This window comes from Salmo trutta, chromosome 12, assembly GCF_901001165.1.
Source record: "Salmo trutta chromosome 12, fSalTru1.1, whole genome shotgun sequence".
In the NCBI taxonomy this organism is placed as follows: domain Eukaryota; kingdom Metazoa; phylum Chordata; class Actinopteri; order Salmoniformes; family Salmonidae; genus Salmo; species Salmo trutta.
This window is the reverse complement of record NC_042968.1, coordinates 41,989,213-42,011,712: the sequence shown is the minus strand read 5'-3', so window position 1 is coordinate 42,011,712 and position 22,500 is coordinate 41,989,213. Positions and strand designations below refer to the sequence as shown.

The window sequence follows — 22,500 nt, the reverse complement described above, 5'->3', positions numbered from 1 at the left end:
CAATCCCAGAGGACAGAACAGGTGGAGGAGGGGCTTGAGTGTGACAGAGGAAGAGACTATGTGTCTGCTGGTCCGACCGCAGTTGGAATCCAACGTGATGTTAAAGTTACTGAGAGACAGAACGACCTGCTGACAACAGCAGCTCTAATCTTTAAAACAGCTTCACAGTAACATTATAAGTCTTGCTTCTCTCCCAGTCTGTTCAGTCCTCACGGGGATTTAGTCTGTTGGACCTCACGATGCTGCAGTATGGAGCAGGGACAGGAGTCAGGTCAGAAGCAGCGTTAACAATGATAGAGGAGGGAGGGGTTAAATGTTCAGCGTTAACCAATCATTTCCTTTTGGTTTGATCTGTAACAGCATGTTATAACAGCATAATAATTACTTCAACACCATGCAGTCACTTACCTCTCTGACAGACAATCGGATCTATTGGAAAGATAACTACCCCTCCATGCCAGCCAAACCCCTCCCCTATAGTCCCAAACCCCTCCTCTATAGTCCCGAACCCCTCCCCTATAGTCCCAAACCCCTCCCCTATAGTCCCAAACCCCTCCCCTATAGTCCCAAACCCCTCCATGCCAGCCAAACCCCTCCCCTATAGTCCCAAACTCCTCCTCTATAGTCCCGAACCCCTCCCCTATAGTCCCAAACCCCTCCCCTATAGTCCCAAACCCCTCCCCTACAGTCCCAAACCCCTCCCCTACAGTCCCAAACCCCTCCCCTATAGTCCCAAACCCCTCCCCTACAGTCCCAAACCCCTCCCCTACAGTCCCAAACCCCTCCATGCCAGCCAAACCCCTCCCCTATAGTCCCAAACCCCTCCCCTATAGTCCCAAACCCCTCCCCTATAGTCCCAAACCCCTCCCCTACAGTCCCAAACCCCTCCCCTATAGTCCCAAACCCCTCCCCTACAGTCCCAAACCCCTCCCCTACAGTCCCAAACCCCTCCCCTTTAATCCCAAACCCCTCCCCTATGATCCTGGTGTAGGTCACGTGAACAAGAAGTGTTCACTATGGCCGCCCAGTCATTACCAAAGCTTTCCCTCATCTCACCAAATACTCACTCAACAGAAAGACAAAAACAACATCTCCAAGGCATTCACTTTATGAGAAAACAACATGAAAACAGAACAGTTAACAAAATTAGTCAGCTCACAGAATTATAATGAACAGAACATAAAGCACCCAACACGGTTATGACTGGCAGACAGAGACAAACATGGTTATGACTGGCAGACATAGACACACACGGTTATGACTGGCAGACATAGACACATGGTTATGACTGGCAGACAGAGACAAACATGGTTATGACTGGCAGACATAGACAAACATGGTTATGACTGGCAGACAGACAAACATGGTTATGACTGGCAGACATAGACAAACATGGTTATGACTGGCAGACAGACAAACACGGTTATGACTGGCAGACAGACAAACACGGTTATGACTGGCAGACATGGTTATGACTGGCAGACATAGACAAACATGGTTATGACTGGCAGACATAGACAAACATGGTTATGACTGGCAGACATAGACAAACATGGTTATGACTGGCAGACAGAGACAAACATGGTTATGACTGGCAGACAGAGACAAACATGGTTATGACTGGCAGACAGAGACAAACATGGTTATGACTGGCAGACAGAGACAAACATGGTTATGACAGGCAGACAGACAAACATGGTTATGACTGGCAGACAGACAAACACGGTTATGACTGGCAGACAGACAAACACGGTTATGACTGGCAGACAGACAAACACGGTTATGACTGGCAGACATGGTTATGACTGGCAGACATAGACAAACATGGTTATGACTGGCAGACATAGACAAACATGGTTATGACTGGCAGACATAGACAAACATGGTTATGACTGGCAGACATAGACAAACATGGTTATGACTGGCAGACAGAGACAAACATGGTTATGACTGGCAGACAGAGACAAACATGGTTATGACAGGCAGACAGACAAACATGGTTATGACTGGCAGACAGACAAACACGGTTATGACTGGCAGACAGACAAACACGGTTATGACTGGCAGACATAGACAAACATGGTTATGACTGGCAGACATAGACAAACATGGTTATGACTGGCAGACATAGACAAACATGGTTATGACTGGCAGACAGAGACAAACATGGTTATGACTGGCAGACATAGACAAACATGGTTATGACAGGCAGACATAGACAAACATGGTTATGACTGGCAGACATAGACAAACATGGTTATGACTGGCAGACATAGACAAACATGGTTATGACTGGCAGACATACACACATGGTTATGACTGGCAGACATAGACAAACATGGTTATGACTGGCAGACATAGACAAACATGGTTATGACTGGCAGACATAGACAAACATGGTTATGACTGGCAGACAGAGACAAACATGGTTATGACTGGCAGACAGAGACAAACATGGTTATGACAGGCAGACAGACAAACATGGTTATGACTGGCAGACAGACAAACACGGTTATGACTGGCAGACAGACAAACACGGTTATGACTGGCAGACATGGTTATGACTGGCAGACATAGACAAACATGGTTATGACTGGCAGACATAGACAAACATGGTTATGACTGGCAGACATAGACAAACATGGTTATGACTGGCAGACAGAGACAAACATGGTTATGACTGGCAGACATAGACAAACATGGTTATGACAGGCAGACATAGACAAACATGGTTATGACTGGCAGACATAGACAAACATGGTTATGACTGGCAGACAGACACACATGGTTATGACTGGCAGACATAGACAAACATGGTTATGACTGGCAGACATAGACAAACATGGTTATGACTGGCAGACATAGACAAACATGGTTATGACTGGCAGACATAGACAAACATGGTTATGACAGGCAGACATAGACAAACATGGTTATGACTGGCAGACATAGACAAACATGGTTATGACTGGCAGACATAGACAAACATGGTTATGACTGGCAGACAGAGACAAACATGGTTATGACTGGCAGACAGAGACAAACATGGTTATGACTGGCAGACAGAGACAAACATGGTTATGACTGGCAGACAGAGACAAACACGGTTATGACAGGCAGACATAGACAAACACGGTTATGACTGGCAGACATAGACAAACATGGTTATGACTGGCAGACGTAGACAAACATGGTTATGACTGGCAGACGTAGACAAACATGGTTATGACTGGCAGACAGAGACAAACATGGTTATGACTGGCAGACATAGACAAACATGGTTATGACTGGCAGACAGAGACAAACATGGTTATGACTGGCAGACATAGACAAACACGGTTATGACTGGCAGACATGGTTATGACTGGCAGACATAGACAAACATGGTTATGACTGGCAGACATAGACAAACATGGTTATGACTGGCCGACATAGACAAACATGGTTATGACTGGCAGACAGAGACAAACATGGTTATGACTGGCAGACAGAGACAAACACGGTTATGACAGGCAGACATAGACAAACACGGTTATGACTGGCAGACATAGACAAACATGGTTATGACTGGCAGACGTAGACAAACATGGTTATGACTGGCAGACGTAGACAAACATGGTTATGACTGGCAGACAGAGACAAACATGGTTATGACTGGCAGACATAGACAAACATGGTTATGACTGGCAGACAGAGACAAACATGGTTATGACTGGCAGACATAGACAAACACGGTTATGACTGGCAGACATGGTTATGACTGGCAGACATAGACAAACATGGTTATGACTGGCAGACACAGACAAACATGGTTATGACTGGCAGACATAGACAAACATGGTTATGACTAGCAGACATAGACAAATATGGTTATGACTGGCAGACATAGACAAACACGGTTATGACAGGCAGACAGACAAACATGGTTATGACTGGCAGACATAGACAAACACGGTTATGACTGGCAGACATAGACAAACACGGTTATGACTGGCAGACAGACAAACATGGTTATGACTGGCAGACATAGACAAACATGGTTATGACTGGCAGACAGACAAACACGGTTATGACTGGCAGACATAGACAACATGGTTATGACTGGCAGACACGGTTATGACTGGCAGACATAGACAAACACGGTTATGACTGGCAGACAGACAAACACGGTTATGACTGGCAGACATAGACAAACACGGTTATGACTGGCAGACATAGACAAACACGGTTATGACTGGCAGACATAGACAAACACGGTTATGACTGGCAGACATAGACAAACACGGTTATGACTGGCAGACATAGACAAACACGGTTATGACTGGCAGACATAGACAAACATGGTTATGACTGGCAGACATAGACAAACATGGTTATGACTGGCAGACATAGACAAACACGGTTATGACTGGCAGACAGAGACAAACACGGTTATGACTGGCAGACAGAGACAAACATGGTTATGACTGGCAGACATAGACAAACATGGTTATGACTGGCAGACATAGACAAACACGGTTATGACTGGCAGACATAGACAAACATGGTTATGACAGGCAGACAGACAAACATGGTTATGACTGGCAGACAGACAAACACGGTTATGACTGGCAGACAGACAAACACGGTTATGACTGGCAGACATAGACAAACATGGTTATGACAGGCAGACATAGACAAACATGGTTATGACTGGCAGACATAGACAAACATGGTTATGACTGGCAGACATAGACAAAAATGGTTATGACTGGCAGACATAGACAAACATGGTTATGACTGGCAGACATAGACAAACATGGTTATGACAGGCAGACATAGACAAACATGGTTATGACTGGCAGACATAGACAAACACGGTTATGACTGGCAGACATGGTTATGACTGGCAGACATAGACAAACATGGTTATGACTGGCAGACATAGACAAACATGGTTATGACTGGCAGACATAGACAAACATGGTTATGACTGGCAGACAGAGACAAACATGGTTATGACTGGCAGACATAGACAAACATGGTTATGACAGGCAGACATAGACAAACATGGTTATGACTGGCAGACATAGACAAACATGGTTATGACTGGCAGACAGACACACATGGTTATGACTGGCAGACATAGACAAACATGGTTATGACTGGCAGACATAGACAAACATGGTTATGACTGGCAGACATAGACAAACATGGTTATGACTGGCAGACATAGACAAACATGGTTATGACAGGCAGACATAGACAAACATGGTTATGACTGGCAGACATAGACAAACATGGTTATGACTGGCAGACATAGACAAACATGGTTATGACTGGCAGACAGAGACAAACATGGTTATGACTGGCAGACAGAGACAAACATGGTTATGACTGGCAGACAGAGACAAACATGGTTATGACTGGCAGACAGAGACAAACACGGTTATGACAGGCAGACATAGACAAACACGGTTATGACTGGCAGACATAGACAAACATGGTTATGACTGGCAGACGTAGACAAACACGGTTATGACTGGCAGACGTAGACAAACATGGTTATGACTGGCAGACAAAGACAAACATGGTTATGACTGGCAGACATAGACAAACATGGTTATGACTGGCAGACAGAGACAAACATGGTTATGACTGGCAGACATAGACAAACACGGTTATGACTGGCAGACATGGTTATGACTGGCAGACATAGACAAACATGGTTATGACTGGCAGACATAGACAAACATGGTTATGACTGGCCGACATAGACAAACATGGTTATGACTGGCAGACAGAGACAAACATGGTTATGACTGGCAGACAGAGACAAACACGGTTATGACAGGCAGACATAGACAAACACGGTTATGACTGGCAGACATAGACAAACATGGTTATGACTGGCAGACGTAGACAAACATGGTTATGACTGGCAGACGTAGACAAACATGGTTATGACTGGCAGACAGAGACAAACATGGTTATGACTGGCAGACATAGACAAACATGGTTATGACTGGCAGACAGAGACAAACATGGTTATGACTGGCAGACATAGACAAACACGGTTATGACTGGCAGACATGGTTATGACTGGCAGACATAGACAAACATGGTTATGACTGGCAGACACAGACAAACATGGTTATGACTGGCAGACATAGACAAACATGGTTATGACTAGCAGACATAGACAAATATGGTTATGACTGGCAGACATAGACAAACACGGTTATGACAGGCAGACAGACAAACATGGTTATGACTGGCAGACATAGACAAACACGGTTATGACTGGCAGACATAGACAAACACGGTTATGACTGGCAGACAGACAAACATGGTTATGACTGGCAGACATAGACAAACATGGTTATGACTGGCAGACAGACAAACACGGTTATGACTGGCAGACATAGACAACATGGTTATGACTGGCAGACACGGTTATGACTGGCAGACATAGACAAACACGGTTATGACTGGCAGACAGACAAACACGGTTATGACTGGCAGACATAGACAAACACGGTTATGACTGGCAGACATAGACAAACACGGTTATGACTGGCAGACATAGACAAACACGGTTATGACTGGCAGACATAGACAAACACGGTTATGACTGGCAGACATAGACAAACACGGTTATGACTGGCAGACATAGACAAACATGGTTATGACTGGCAGACATAGACAAACATGGTTATGACTGGCAGACATAGACAAACACGGTTATGACTGGCAGACAGAGACAAACACGGTTATGACTGGCAGACAGAGACAAACATGGTTATGACTGGCAGACATAGACAAACACGGTTATGACTGGCAGACACGGTTATGACTGGCAGACACGGTTATGACTGGCAGACAGACAAACACGGTTAAATAATGTGACACAATACCACATTAAACAAAGCATTCCAAATAAAATCACAAAAATCACAATAACCTCTGTAGTGTCCTGTATTTGTCTCTACTAACCTCTGTAGTGTCCTGTGTCTCTCTACTAACCTCTGTAGTGTCCCGTGTCTCTCTACTAACCTCTGTAGTGTCCCGTGTCTCTCTACTAACCTCTGTAGTGTCCCGTGTCTCTCTACTAACCTCTGTAGTGTCCTGTGTTTGTCTCTACTAACCTCTGTAGTGTCCTGTGTCTCTACTAACCTCTGTAGTGTTCCGTGTCTCTCTACTAACCTCTGTAGTGTCCTGTGTCTCTCTACTAACCTCTGTAGTGTCCTGTGTCTCTCTACTACCTCTGTAGTGTCCCGTGTCTCTCTACTAACCTCTGTAGTGTCCTGTATTTGTCTCTACTAACCTCTGTAGTGTCCTGTATTTGTCTCTACTAACCTCTGTAGTGTCCTGTATTTGTCTCTACTAACTTCTGTAGTGTCCCGTGTCTCTCTACTAACCTCTGTAGTGTCCCGTGTCCCGTCTCTACTAACCTCTGTAGTGTCCCGTGTCTACTAACCTCTGTAGTGTCCCGTGTCCCGTGTCTACTAACCTCTGTAGTGTCCCATCTCTACTAACCTCTGTAGTGTCCCGTGTCCCGTCTCTACTAACCTCTGTAGTGTCCCGTGTCTCTCTACTAACCTCTGTAGTGTCCTGTGTCTCTCTACTACCTCTGTAGTGTCCTGTATTTGTCTCTACTAACCTCTGTAGTGTCCCGTCTCTACTACCTCTGCAGTGTCCCGTGTCTCTCTACTAACCTCTGTAGTGTCCTGTGTCTCTCTACTACCTCTGTAGTGTCCTGTATTTGTCTCTACTACCTCTGTAGTGTCCTGTATTTGTCTCTACTACCTCTGTAGTGTCCTGTGTCTCTCTACTAACCTCTGTAGTGTCCTGTGTCTCTCTACTAACCTCTGTAGTGTCCTGTGTCTCTACTAACCTCTGTAGTGTCTTGTATTTGTCTCTACTAACCTCTGTATGCCGTGGAAGGTGCTGGAGGCCATGTCTACGATGCCCCCTGTCGGCCTGGCCACCACCCCCACCAGACCCTTCCCTATGCCCTTGAAGAACCCTGCCACTCCCTCCTTCTTGGCCCCTGAGGGGGGGTGGGGGGGGCGATAGAGAATAAAACAAGAGTTAGACCTCTGGTTTAGAAAAGGTTAACACACAAAGCCAACTACACTGGAAATGTAGTAATAACATGTTCAACATACGCTGAGTGTACAAAACATTAAGAACACCTACCTAATATTGAGTTACACCCCCCATTTAATGCTTAGAGAAGATCTTAAGTTAAGTGTTATTGAAGTGTTGTGGTTGCTATAGGCCACCAAGTGCTAATAGTCAGTATCTAAATATAATGTGTGAAATGCTTGATAGTGTATAGTCGTGGCCAAAGGTTTTGAGAATGACACAAATATTAATTTTCACAGTCTGCTGCCTCAGTTTGTATGATGGCAATTTGCATATACTCCAGAATGTTATGAAGAGTGATCAGATGAATTGCAATTAATTGCAAAGTCCCTCTTTGCCATGCAAATGAACTGAATCCCCCAAAAACATTTCCACTGCATTTCAGCCCTGCCACAAAAGGACCAGCTGACATCATATCAGAGATTCTCTCGTTAACACAGGTGTGAGATCACTCTGTCATGCTGATTGAGTTCGAATAACAGACTGGAAGCTTCAAAAGGAGGGTGGTGCTTGGAATCATTGTTCTTCCTCTGTCAACCATGGTTACCTGCAAGGAAACATGTGCCGTCATCATTGCTTTGCACAAAAAGGGCTTCACAGGCAAGGACATTGCTGCCAGTAAGATTACACCTAAATCAACCATTTATCGCATCATCAAGAACTTCAAGGAGAGCGGTTCAATTGTTGTGAAGAAGGCTTCAGGTAGCCCTAGAAAGTCCAGCAAGCGCCAGGACCATCTCTTAAAGTTGATTCAGCTGCGGGATCGGGGCACCATCAGTACAGAGCTTGCTCAGGAATGGCAGCAGGCAGGTGTGAGTGCATCTGCACGCACTGTGAGGCGAAGACTTTTGGAGGATGGCCTGGTGTCAAGAAGGGCAGCAAAGAAGCCACTTCTCTCCAGGAAAAACATCAGGGACAGACTGATATTCTGCAAAAGCTACAGGGATTGGACTGCTGAGGACTGGGGTAAAGTCATTTTCTCTGATGAAACCCGTTTCCGATTGTTTGGGGCATCCGGAAAAAAGCTTGTCCAGAGAAGACAAGGTAAGCGCTACATCAGTCCTGTGTCATGCCAACAGTAAAGCATCCTGAGACCATTCATGTGTGGGGTTGCTTCTCAGCCAAGGGAGTGGGCTCAACTCACAATTTTGCCTAAGAACACAGCCATTAATAAAGAATGGTACCAACACATCCTCCGAGAGCAACTTCTCCCAACCATCCATGAACAGTTTGGTGACGAACAATGCCTTTTCCAGCATGATGGAGCACCTTGCCATGAGGCAAAAGTGATAACTAAGTGGCTCGGGGAACAAAACATTGATATTTTGGGTCCATGGCCAGGAAACTCCCCAGACCTTAATCCCATTGAGAACTTGTGGTCAATCCTCAAGAGGCGGGTGGACAAACAAAAACCCACAAATTCTGCCAAACTCCAAGCATTGATTATGCAAGAATGGGCTGCCATCAGTCAGGATGTGGCCCAGAAGTTAACTGACAGCATGTCAGGGCGGATTGCAGAGGTCTTGAAAAAGACCTCAATAAAAGCCTTTGACACTTATGAAATGCTTGTAATTATACTTCAGTATTCCATAGTAACATCTGACAAAAATATCTAAAGACACTGAAGCAGCAAACTTTGTGGAAATTAATATTTGTATCATTCTCAAAAAGTTTGGCCACGACTGTATGTGATGTAAACAGAGAGGTCTACTTTCTTGAGGACCTGAATATTGACTGGTTTTCATCAAGCTGTCCGATCAAGAGGAAGCTTCTCACTGTAACCAGTGCCTGTAATCTGGTTCAGGTTATTAATCAACCTACCAGGGTGTTTACAAACAGGAACAAGATCCTCCACATGTATCGATCACATTTTTACTAATACTGTAGAACTTTGTTCTAAAGCTGTATCCATACCCATTGGATGCAGCTATCACAACATATTGGCTTTATCCAGGAAAGCCAAAGTTCCAAAAGCTGGCCCTAAAATAGTGTATAAGAAATCATACAAAATATTTTGCTGTGACTCTTATGTGGATGATATTAAAATATTTGTTGGTCTGAGGAGCATACAGCTGCAAATATTTCTAACAACCTGTTTTTGCTTTGTCTTTATGGGGTATTGTGATGTCATTATGTGCTATTGTGTGTTGATTGATGAGGGCGAAAAAAAAAACAATTTAATCCATTTAAGAACAAGTCTGTAACGTAACAAAATGTGGAAAAATGGGTCTGAATACATTTCCAGAATGCACTGTATGGAAATTGTAGTCTCTTGTCTGTAATGTATTTTTCGATTACGTGTCAGACCCCAGTAAGACCAGCTGTCGCCGTTGGAGTCCATGTTGACTCCAATGCTTCCCAGAGTTGTGTCAAGTTGGCTGGATGTCCTTTGGTTGGTGGACCATTCTTGATACACACAGGAAACGGTTGAGTGTGGAAAAAACCCAGCAGCGTTGCAGTTCTTGACACAAACCGGTGCGCCTGGCACCTACTACCATACCCTGTTCTTGCCCATTCACCCTCTGAATGGCACACATACACAATCCATGTCTCAATTGTTTCGAGGCTTGAAAATATTTATTCAACCTGTCTCCTCCCCTTCATCTACACTGATTGAAGTGGATTTAACAACTGACATCAATAAGGGATCATAGCTTTCACCTGGATTCACCTGGTCAGTCTATGTCACGGAAAGAGCAGGTGTTCCTAATGTTTTGTACATTCAATATATTCTCCAAATCTTTTGAAGGGTTGAGACAAACTTCAGTTTCCCACAAAATTGGAATGGAAATATTTATTGAACATTTATGAGTGACGATGAGACATGTTCCCCCCCCCCCCCCCCCCAGTGAACGGAAGAAGAGATCAGCAACAGGTCAGAGCGTTGTGAATAAACAAACCTTCTACAGGTTTGGTGACGATGCCCGTTACCCCACCAACGACCCCCTACAGAGAGAGAGAGAGAGAGGGAGAGAGAGAGAGAGAGACAGAGAGAGAGAGAGAGAGAGAGAGAGAGAGACACAGAGAGACAGAGAGAGAGAGAGAGAGAGAGAGAGAGAGAAAGAGGAGGAGAGAGAGAGAGAGAGAGAGAGAGAGAGAGACAGAGAGAGAGAGAGAGAGAGAGAGAGAGAGAGAGAGAGAAAGAGGAGGAGAGAGAGAGACAGAGGAGGAGAGAGAGGAGGAGAGAGAGGACCGTCAGGGTTCCATTGTATCCAACATAAAAGGTCTATTCAAGAATAACAGGAAAGAACAACCTCTTGAAAACCACTCTGTTTCGGGAGGTAATTACATTTAACAGTATTGTCCTGAATGAAGAGGGTTAATTTGTTGTTGTGTTTTGAAAAGCTTGACCTTATCAGGACTTGGCCTTATCAGGACTTGGCCTTATCAGGACTTGGCCTTATCAGGACTTGGCCTTATCAGGACTTGGCCTTATCATGACTTGGCCTTATCATGACTGCTAAAGGAGGACCCAGGACAGAAGACAAGTGAAGATGACTCTACTTTAGGTCTTGAATCAATAGAGGTAGATTATATTACTTTAGGTCCTGAATCAATAGATAGATGATACTACTTTAGGTCCTGAATCAATAGAGGTAGATTACCCTACTTTAGGTCCTGAATCAATAGATAGATTATACTACTTTAGGTCCTGAATCAATAGATAGATTATACTACTTTAGGTCCTGAATCAATAGAGGTAGATTACCCTACTTTAGGTCCTGAATCAATAGATAGATTATATTACTTTAGGTCCTGAATCAATAGAGGTAGAATTACATGAGCAGTTCCCCCATGTTCTGTCTGTAATGTTAAATCTACTGATTTAAAGCCCACTCCTGCAAAAATGATTATACATTAAAATGCACATCATGCTGTATTTGTACTATAATGTCAAGGTCGTGCTGTAGTCAACCACACGGATGCTTCCCGAAACGGCACCCTAGTTCCTATATAGCCCTATAGGCCCCGGTCAAAAGTAGTGCACTACATAGGGAGCCATTTGGGATGCTGCTCATGTGTAATGTGTTGTTGAATATTAAACTGATGATTCAACACAGGGCTTAAACTCCCCTGACTCATCACCAAAGGACAATATCGGAACATGTGCTTTCAACCCCACAGTTGAGGAAGTGTTTTTCCCCACATGGGCTACATACAAATGAACATGTGTTCCCTGCAGGGTTGTGGTCAAGTCCAACTTAATGCAGTCAGTTTAGAAAGTCAACTGAAATCCCAATTCCCCCTCCTATATTTTCTATATGAATTTTACTTTTAAATCGGAATTGAGTGGTTCACTAAAAGATCTCTGGATAAAGTGTCAGTTATTAAATGATCCTAGTACTACAGTACTACCTTAAATACTGTCTGTTATTACATGATCAGAGTACTACCTTAAAGACTGTCTGTTATTACATGATCCTAGTACTACAGTACTACCTTAAAGACTGTCTGTTATTAAATGATCACAGTACTACAGTACTACCTTAAATACTGTCTGTTATTACATGATCAGAGTACTACCTTAAAGACTGTCTGTTATTACATGATCCTAGTACTACAGTACTACCTTAAAGACTGTCTGTTATTAAATGATCACAGTACTACAGTACTACCTTAAATACTGTCTGTTATTACATGATCCTAGTACTACAGTACTACCTTAAAGACTGTCTGTTATTAAATGATCAGAGTACTACAGTACTACCTTAAATACTGTCTGTTATTACATGATCAGAGTACTACAGTACTACCTTAAAGACTGTCTGTTATTACATGATCAGAGTACTACAGTACTACCTTAAAGACTGTCTGTTATTACATGATCAGAGTACTACCTTAAATACTGTCTGTTATTAAATGATCAGAGTACTACAGTACTACCTTAAAGACTGTCTGTTATTAAATGATCAGAGTACTACAGTACTACCTTAAAGACTGTCTGTTATTAAATGATCAGAGTACTACAGTACTACCTTAAAGACTGTCTGTTATTAAATGATCACAGTACTACAGTACTACCTTAAAGACTGTCTGTTATTAAATGATCAGAGTACTACAGTACTACCTTAAAGACTGTCTGTTATTACATGATCAGAGTACTACAGTACTACCTTAAAGACGGTCTGTTATTAAATGATCAGAGTACTACAGTATTAAATACTGTCTGTTATTAAATGATCCTAGTACTACAGTACTGCCTTAAAGACTGTCTGTTATTAAATGATCCTAGTACTACAGTACTACCTTAAAGACTGTCTGTTATTAAATGATCAGAGTACTACAGTACTACCTTAAAGACTGTCTGTTATTAAATGATCAGAGTACTACAGTACTACCTTAAAGACTGTCTGTTATTAAATGATCACAGTACTACAGTACTACCTTAAAGACTGTCTGTTATTAAATGATCAGAGTACTACAGTATTAAATACTGTCTGTTATTAAATGATCCTAGTACTACAGTATTAAATACTGTCTGTTATTAAATGATCCTAGTACTACAGTACTACCTTAAAGACTGTCTGTTATTAAATGATCAGAGTACTACAGTATTAAATACTGTCTGTTATTAAATGATCCTAGTACTACAGTATTAAATACTGTCTGTTATTAAATGATCCTAGTACTACAGTACTACCTTCAAGACGGTCTGTTATTAAATGATCAGAGTACTACAGTATTAAATACTGTCTGTTATTAAATGATCCTAGTACTACAGTACTACCTTAAAGAATCCCATGCCTCCCTTGGCCAGACTCTCTCCAAAGTCTTTGGGTGGTCTGTTCATCTCCTGTCGTCTACTCTGCTGGTACTCTTTATCCATGGTGATGGCAGCCAGTCCTTTCCCCACTGACCCTGTAATACGGGACACCACGCCTGCAGCGCCACCTAGTGGGGAGGAGAGAGAAGACATTCAGATATAAAGGGGAGAAAAGGCTGGAACGGAGCGGACGGACCGGCATCAAACACCCGGTTACCGTGGTTACCGCGCGTTAGATGTACCCGATGCCGTTCCACTCATTACGCTCCGGCCGTTACCACGAGCCCGACCTCCCCAGTTAAGGTGCCACCAGCCTCCTGTGGTACAGACACACACACACACACACACACACACACACACACGCGCATGTACACATGCACACAGGCGTACGCACACACACAACACACACACAACACACACACAAGAGTACACACACGCGCGCATGTACACACAAGCGCGCATGTACACACGCGCATGTACACACGCGCATGTACACATGCACACACACACACAAGCGCATGTACACACGCACGCGCATGTACACATGCACGCGCATGTACACATGCACACGCATGTACACACACGCGCATGTACACACACACACACACACACACGAGAAGGTACACATGCACACGCAAACAACACACACACACACACACACACTTACCGACAGTGTGACCTAGTAGACTGCGTACTCCGATCACGAAGCCCTCAGCAAACTCCTCAGGTCCCTGAACCGCTCCCTACAACACAACACCACCAAGGACTGTCAGGAGGAACCGCTCCCTACAACACAACACCACCAAGGACTGTCAGGAGGAACCGCTCCCTACAACACAACACCACCAAGGACTGTCAGGAGGAACCGCTCCCTACAACACAACACCACCAAGGACTGTCAGGAGGAACCGCTCCCTACAACACAACACCACCAAGGACTGTCAGGAGGAACCGCTCCCTACAACACAACACCACCAAGGACTGTCAGGAGGAACCGCTCCCTACAACACAACACCACCAAGGACTGTCAGGAGGAACCGCTCCCTACAACACAACACCACCAAGGACTGTCAGGAGGAACCGCTCCCTACAACACAACACCACCAAGGACTGTCAGGAGGAACCGCTCCCTACAACACAACACCACCAAGGACTGTCAGGAGGAACCGCTCCCTATAACACAACACCACCAAGGACTGTCAGGAGGAACCGCTCCCTACAACACAACACCACCAAGGACTGTCAGGAGGAACCGCTCCCTACAACACAACACCACCAAGGACTGTCAGGAGGAACCGCTCCCTATAACACAACACCACCAAGGACTGTCAGGAGGAACCGCTCCCTACAACACAACACCACCAAGGACTGTCAGGAGGAACCGCTCCCTATAACACAACACCACCAAGGACTGTCAGGAGGAACCGCTCCCTACAACACAACACCACCAAGGACTGTCAGGAGGAACCTCTCCCTACAACACAACACCACCAAGGACTGTCAGGAGGAACCGCTCCCTACAACACAACACCACCAAGGACTGTCAGGAGGAACCGCTCCCTACAACACAACACCACCAAGGACTGTCAGGAGGAACCGCTCCCTACAACACAACACCACCAAGGACTGTCAGGAGGAACCGCTCCCTACAACACAACACTACCAAGGACTGTCAGGAGGAACCGCTCCCTACAACACAACACCACCAAGGACTGTCAGGAGGAACCGCTCCCTACAACACAACACCACCAAGGACTGTCAGGAGGAACCGCTCCCTACAACACAACACCACCAAGGACTGTCAGGAGGAACCGCTCCCTGCAACACAACACCACCAAGGACTGTCAGGAGGAACCGCTCCCTACAACACAACACCACCAAGGACTGTCAGGAGAAACCGCTCCCTACAACACAACACCACCAAGGACTGTCAGGAGGAACCGCTCCCTGCAACACAACACCACCAAGGACTGTCAGGAGGAACCGCTCCCTACAACACAACACCACCAAGGACTGTCAGGAGGAACCGCTCCCTACAACACAACACCACCAAGGACTGTCAGGAGGAACCGCTCCCTACAACACAACACCACCAAGGACTGTCAGGAGGAACCGCTCCCTACAACACAACACCACCAAGGACTGTCAGGAGGAACCGCTCCCTACAACACAACACCACCAAGGACTGTCAGGAGGAACCGCTCCCTACAACACAACACTACCAAGGACTGTCAGGAGGAACCGCTCCCTACAACACAACACCACCAAGGACTGTCAGGAGGAACCGCTCCCTACAACACAACACCACCAAGGACTGTCAGGAGGAACCGCTCCCTACAACACAACACCACCAAGGACTGTCAGGAGGAACCGCTCCCTGCAACACAACACCACCAAGGACTGTCAGGAGGAACCGCTCCCTACAACACAACACCACCAAGGACTGTCAGGAGAAACCGCTCCCTACAACACAACACCACCAAGGACTGTCAGGAGGAACCGCTCCCTGCAACACAACACCACCAAGGACTGTCAGGAGGAACCGCTCCCTACAACACAACACCACCAAGGACTGTCAGGAGGAACCGCTCCCTACAACACAACACCACCAAGGACTGTCAGGAGGAACCGCTCCCTACAACACAACACCACCAAGGACTGTCAGGAAGAACCGCTCCCTACAACACAACACCACCAAGGACTGTCAGGAGGAATCGCTCCCTATAACACAACACCACCAAGGACTGTCAGGAGTCACTATAGCCGTACTGCTGATCCCTCTACAGGCCTGACCATCTGGATATCCTGTCCTACAGCCGTACTGCTGCCGAACCCTCTACAGGCCTGACCATCTGGATATCCTGTACTACAGCCGTACTGCTGCCGAACCCTCTACAGGCCTGACATATCTGGATATCCTGTACTACAGCCGTACTGCTGCCGAACCCTCTACAGGCCTGACCATCTGGATATCCTGTACTACAGCCGTACTGCTGTCGAACCCTCTACAGGCCTGACCATCTGGCTATCCTGTACTACAGCCGTACTGCTGCCGAACCCTCTACAGGCCTGACCATCTGGATATCCTGTACTACAGCCGTACTGCTGCCGAACCCTCTACAGGCCTGACCATCTGGATATCCTGTACTACAGCCGTACTGCTGCCGAACCCTCTACAGGCCTGACCATCTGGATATCCTGTACTACAGCCGTACTGCTGCCGAATCCTCTACAGGCCTGACCATCTGGATATCCTGTACTACAGCCGTACTGCTGCTGATCCCTCTACAGGCCTGACCATCTGGATATCCTGTACTACAGCCGTACTGCTGCCGAACCCTCTACAGGCCTGACCATCTGGATAACCAGACTGGCCACTCTAATGTCAGGAAGTGGTCCTAGAAGAACAGCTGGAGGGTGTTGTGGGTGTCACCTGGAAGGGCTCGTAGAAGAAGGCCTCCACTCCTTCAGACAGGCCTCTGATCAGCCCGAAAGGGTTCCCCAGAACATCCAGGCCCAGCACCAACACATACATCTGTTTCAGGAACTGGAGAGGACAGAGAGAGGAACACAGTGGAGTGGGGTAAGTCTTTTACAATGGAAATAAGTTGTATAAAACAGTTGTTAAAGCCTTGTTGTTCTCCTCCGTTATTTTATAAACGCAGTGTATCCACATAAAACAGTCAAAATAGGCTGAAGTATATTATTCTGTCTCAAGGTTTGTGAAGGAACCACGTGAACTAACCTGCTCACTGTAATGTCTAATCACAGCCCACATCAGCTTCTCTGTCCTGTAGAACTGGTAGTTCACCTCAAAGTAGGCAAGTCTGGAAGGAGACACACAGAGAGACAGAGAGAGAGAGAGAGAGAGAGAGAGAGAGAGAGAGAGGCAGAGCGAGAGAGAGAGACAGAGAGAGAGACACAGAGAGAGAGAGAGAGAGACAGAGAGACAGAGCGAGAGAGAGAGAGAGCGAGAGAGAGAGAGCGAGAGAGAGAGAGACAGCGAGAGAGAGACAGAGAGACAGCGAGAGAGAGAGAGAGAGAGAGATAGAGGCAGAGCGAGAGAGAGGCAGAGCGAGAGAGAGAGCGAGAGAGAGGCAGAGCGAGAGAGAGGCAGAGCGAGAGAGAGGCAGAGCGAGAGAGAGACAGACAGAGACAGCGACAGAGAGAGAGAGAGAGAGACAGCGAGAGAGAGAGAATAATCACTAGCCTGGTCCCAGATCTGTTTGTACCGTCTATCTAAGGTCATCGTCAAGGTCAAACCCACTCACTTGAAGATGAGGTCGTCCACGTCGGTGAGTGTCGCTCCGAGACTCTTCAACAGAAGGTTGACTGACTGGATGGCCATCATCTCCTGTTGACCAGACTCGTCTCCACTAGAGCCCAGAGACAGACTGAGGTGTAGCTACAACAGAACAATACAACATTATTCAACATAACATTCATGTTGTCCAGCCCTCCACTACTATTGGAGAAGGTCCACTATTGGAGAAGGTCCAGTCCTCCACTACTATTGGAGAAGGTCCACTATTGGAGAAGGTCCAGTCCTCCACTACTATTGGAGAAGGTCCACTATTGGAGAAGGTCCACTATTGGAGAAGGTCCAGTCCTCCTCTACTATTGGAGAAGGTCCACTATTGGAGAAGGTCCAGTCCTCCACTACTATTGGAGAAGGTCCAGTCCTCCACTACTATTGGAGCAGATCCAGTCCTCCACTACTATTGGAGAAGGTCCAGTCCTCCACTACTATTGGAGAAGGTCCACTATTAGAGAAGGTCCAGTCCCCCACTACTATTGGAGAAGGTCCAGTCCTCCACTACTATTGGAGAAGGTCCAGTCCTCCACTACTATTGGAGAAGATCCACTATTGGAGAAGGTCCAGCTCCCCACTGCTATTGGAGAAGGTCCAGTCCTTCACTACTATTGGAGAAGGCTTTGTTTGGCTTGCCATTCCAAATAAAGTGCAATATATATATAGGTATAGGCAGGGCCATAAGTAAATAGGTAAACCGGGATATGACTAAATAATTAATCCACCCCTCTTGTTGAAAATGATCAACTTTTGCCATTTTAAAGCACATTTCCTGCAATTCTACACATTTTGACATGTCTTAGTGGCCCCTGGGGGTCGTGGCCCCTGGTAGTAGTGGCCCCTGGGGGACGTAATCTGGACATGACGACTAGAAGATTTAGATAGGTAGGTAAGTTAGACTAACCAGCTAACTAACATGGGCTAGTTGATCAACTGAACACTTCTGACTGGTTATAAATGGATCTCTAAGGTCTGTCAGTGAATGATACAAGATGCACTCGCAAATGACCAAATTACACTTTGCTGTTGTAATGATAAAATGCACAGAGTTGTCCGTATTGACCCTGTTCTGGGTCCGGTACCGGATCGCTGTCCGCTGGTTACGTATGACTGACATAGAGGAATATAACATTATTTAATAATGATGTCATCTCCTGCTGCCCAGACTCACTCTTTGATAAGAACCCGGCGAGCGTTTGACATTTCAAACAAAGCCAGCAACGGGACAGGGAAGAAACAAGCGATCTCTGTCTTGGCCACGTCAGAGAATGAGGAAGGGAGGAGAGTGAGAAAGGAGGGATAGAGAGAATGAGAGATTCCTACTTTGATGGGGGAGATGTGGAAGTATTCAAAGAAGCTGAGGCCTGAGTTGTCTGTCATGGACACCTCCATCAATTCAGCCTGTAACATCTCTAAGTCCTTCTCTATCAGCTTGGTCTGGAGAGGAGAGAGGGAGAGAGGGAGAGGAGGGGAGAGGGAGAGGAGGGGAGAGGGAGAGAGAGAGGAGAGGAGGGGAGAGGGAGAGGAGGGGAGAGGGAGAGAGGAGAGGAGGAGAGAGGGAGAGGAGAGGAGGGGAGGGGAGGGGAGAGGGAGAGGAGGGGAGTGGGAGAGAGAGAGGAGAGGAGGGGGAGAGGAGGGGAGAGGGAGAGAGACAACACACATGTTGAATTAATAGGAAACAAATACACACATGTTGAATTAATAGGAAACAGATACACACACACATGTTGAATTAACAGGAAACAGATACACACACACATGTTGAATTAATAGGAAACAGATACACACATGTTGAATTAATAGGAAACAGATACACATGTTGAATTAACAGGAAACAGATACACATGTTGAATTAATAGGAAACAGATACACACATGTTGAATTAATAGGAAACAGATACACATGTTGAATTAATAGGAAACAGATACACATGTTGAATTAATAGGAAACAGATACATGCACATGTTGAATGAATGAAATCTCACGTGAGGTACTGAAGTCCCACGTGTCCACTACCCACCCAACTCACCTGACTTCATAGACGTGTTCAGTAACATGTCCACAGACCAAGCTAGCCTGGATGCACACAACGCGAGTCACACAACACCATCTGGCAGCAGCAGTAATGCATTTAACATACAACAGCCACTTGCTTCCTCAGTTTAACTCAAGAATATTCATTTATTTTCTTACTGAAATAAGTATTATTCATTATCTACATAGAAAAAGGTTAAGTGATTTGTCCATGTGTGTTTCAGTAAGAGGGGGGAACAGACGGCTCCTAGGAAGGTTAAGTGATTTGTCCATGTGTGTTTCAGTAAGAGGGGGGAACAGACGGCTCCTAGGAAGGTTAAGTGATTTGTCCATGTGTGTTTCAGTAAGAGGGGGGAACAGACGGCTCCTAGGAAGGTTAAGTGATTTGTCCATGTGTGTTTCAGTAAGAGGGGTGAACAGACGGCTCCTAGGAAGCCCTGGTCAATCTTCACAGCCATCTGCTGGACCCTCAACTGCATCTATTCTAATACTCTGCAATTCCAACATCAAGTAGACATGTTTCAACTCCATTATTTCCTCTTTACTGGCTGGTTATGTCTTTCTTCTAACAACAGGGGGCAGTATTTCCCATGTTTACCCTACAGTCCATTCTAACAACAGGGGGCAGTATTTCCCATGTTTACACTACAGTCCATTCTTCTAACAACAGGGGGCAGTATTTCCCATGTTTACACTACAGTCCATTCTAACAACAGGGGGCAGTATTTCCCATGTTTACAGTACAGTCCATTCTTCTAACAACAGGGGGCATTATTTCCCATGTTTACACTACAGTCCATTCTTCTAACAACAGGGGGCAGTATTTCCCATGTTTACACTACAGTCCATTATTCTAACAACAGGGGGCAGTATTTCCCATGTTTACAGTACAGTCCAGTCCACCTCCTCATTCTCCTAAACCCCAGAGCAGAATACTGGCAGCTCTTATCTCTAAAATATCATGAGTACCAGCCCCCTATAATCATGAGTGCCAGCCCCCTTTAATCATGAGTACCAGCCCCCCTTTAATCATGAGTACCAGCCCCCCTTTAATCATGAGTACCAGCCCCCCTTTAATCATGAGTACCAGCCCCCCTTTAATCATGAGTACCAGCCCGCTTTAATCATGAGTACCAGCCCCCTATAATCAGGAGTACCAGCCCCCTATAATCACGAGTACCAGCCCCCTATAATCACGAGTAGCAGCCCCCTTTAATCACGAGACCAGCCCCCATTTATCCTGAGTACCAGCCCCCCTTTAATCATGAGTACAGCCCCCTTTAATCATGAGTACCAGCCCCCTTTAATCATGAGTACCAGCCCCCTTTTATCCTGAATACCAACCCCCTTTTATCCTGAGTACCAGCCCCCTTTTATCCTGAGTACCAGCCCCCTTTAATCATGAGTACCAGCCCCCTTAATCACGAGTACCAGCCCCCTTTAATTATGAGTACCAGCCCCCATTTATCCTGAGTACCAGCCCCCTTTTATCCTGAGTACCAGCCCCATTTAATCATGAGTACCAGCCCCCTTTTATCCTGAGTACCAGCCCCCATTTATCCTGAGAACCAGCCCCCATTTATCCTGAGTACCAGCCCCCATTTATCCTGAGTACCAGCCCCCTTTAATAATGAGTACCAGCCCCCCTTTAATCATGAGTACCAGCCCCCTTTAATCAGGAGTACCAGCCCCCTATAATCACGAGTACCAGCCCCCTATAATCACGAGTAGCAGCCCCCTTTAATCACGAGACCAGCCCCCATTTATCCTGAGTACCAGCCCCCTTTAATCATGAGTACAGCCCCCTTTAATCATGAGTACCAGCCCCCTTTAATCATGAGTACCAGCCCCCTTTTATCCTAAGTACCAACCCCCTTTTATCCTGAGTACCAGCCCCCTTTAATCATGAGTACAGCCCCCATTAATCATGAGTACCAGCCCCCTTTAATCATGAGTACCAGCCCCCTTTTATCCTGAGTACCAGCCCCCTTTTATCCTGAGTACCAGCCCCCATTTATCCCGAGTACCAGCCCCATTTATCCTGAGTACCAGCCCCCATTTATCCTGAGTACCAGCCCCCATTTACCCTGAGTACCAGCCCCCATTTATCCTGAGAACCAGCCCCCATTTATCCTGAGTACCAGCCCCCATTTATCCTGAGTACCAGCCCCCTTTAATCATGAGTACCAGCCCCCTTTAATCATGAGTACCAGCCCCCTTTAATCATGAGTACCAGCCCCCTTTAATCATGAGTACCAGC

General features: G+C 45.8%; 1 protein-coding gene across 2 annotated transcripts in view; it reads right to left on the bottom strand.

Annotated features, from left to right (window-relative positions):
* LOC115203560 (vacuolar protein sorting-associated protein 13C) overlaps window positions 1–22,500 on the bottom strand; it is a 248,732-nt gene that overhangs the window by 11,243 nt on the left and 214,989 nt on the right. For both annotated transcript variants that reach the window (XM_029768341.1, XM_029768340.1), the window contains exons 72-79: window positions 19,530–19,643; window positions 18,166–18,299; window positions 17,640–17,721; window positions 17,328–17,441; window positions 14,562–14,637; window positions 13,859–14,022; window positions 11,031–11,076; window positions 7,909–8,032 (exon numbers count right to left, since the gene is read on the bottom strand). In XM_029768341.1, the coding sequence (XP_029624201.1) occupies window positions 7,909–8,032; window positions 11,031–11,076; window positions 13,859–14,022; window positions 14,562–14,637; window positions 17,328–17,441; window positions 17,640–17,721; window positions 18,166–18,299; window positions 19,530–19,643 (854 nt within the window). The remainder of the gene's footprint in view (window positions 1–7,908; window positions 8,033–11,030; window positions 11,077–13,858; window positions 14,023–14,561; window positions 14,638–17,327; window positions 17,442–17,639; window positions 17,722–18,165; window positions 18,300–19,529; window positions 19,644–22,500) is intronic.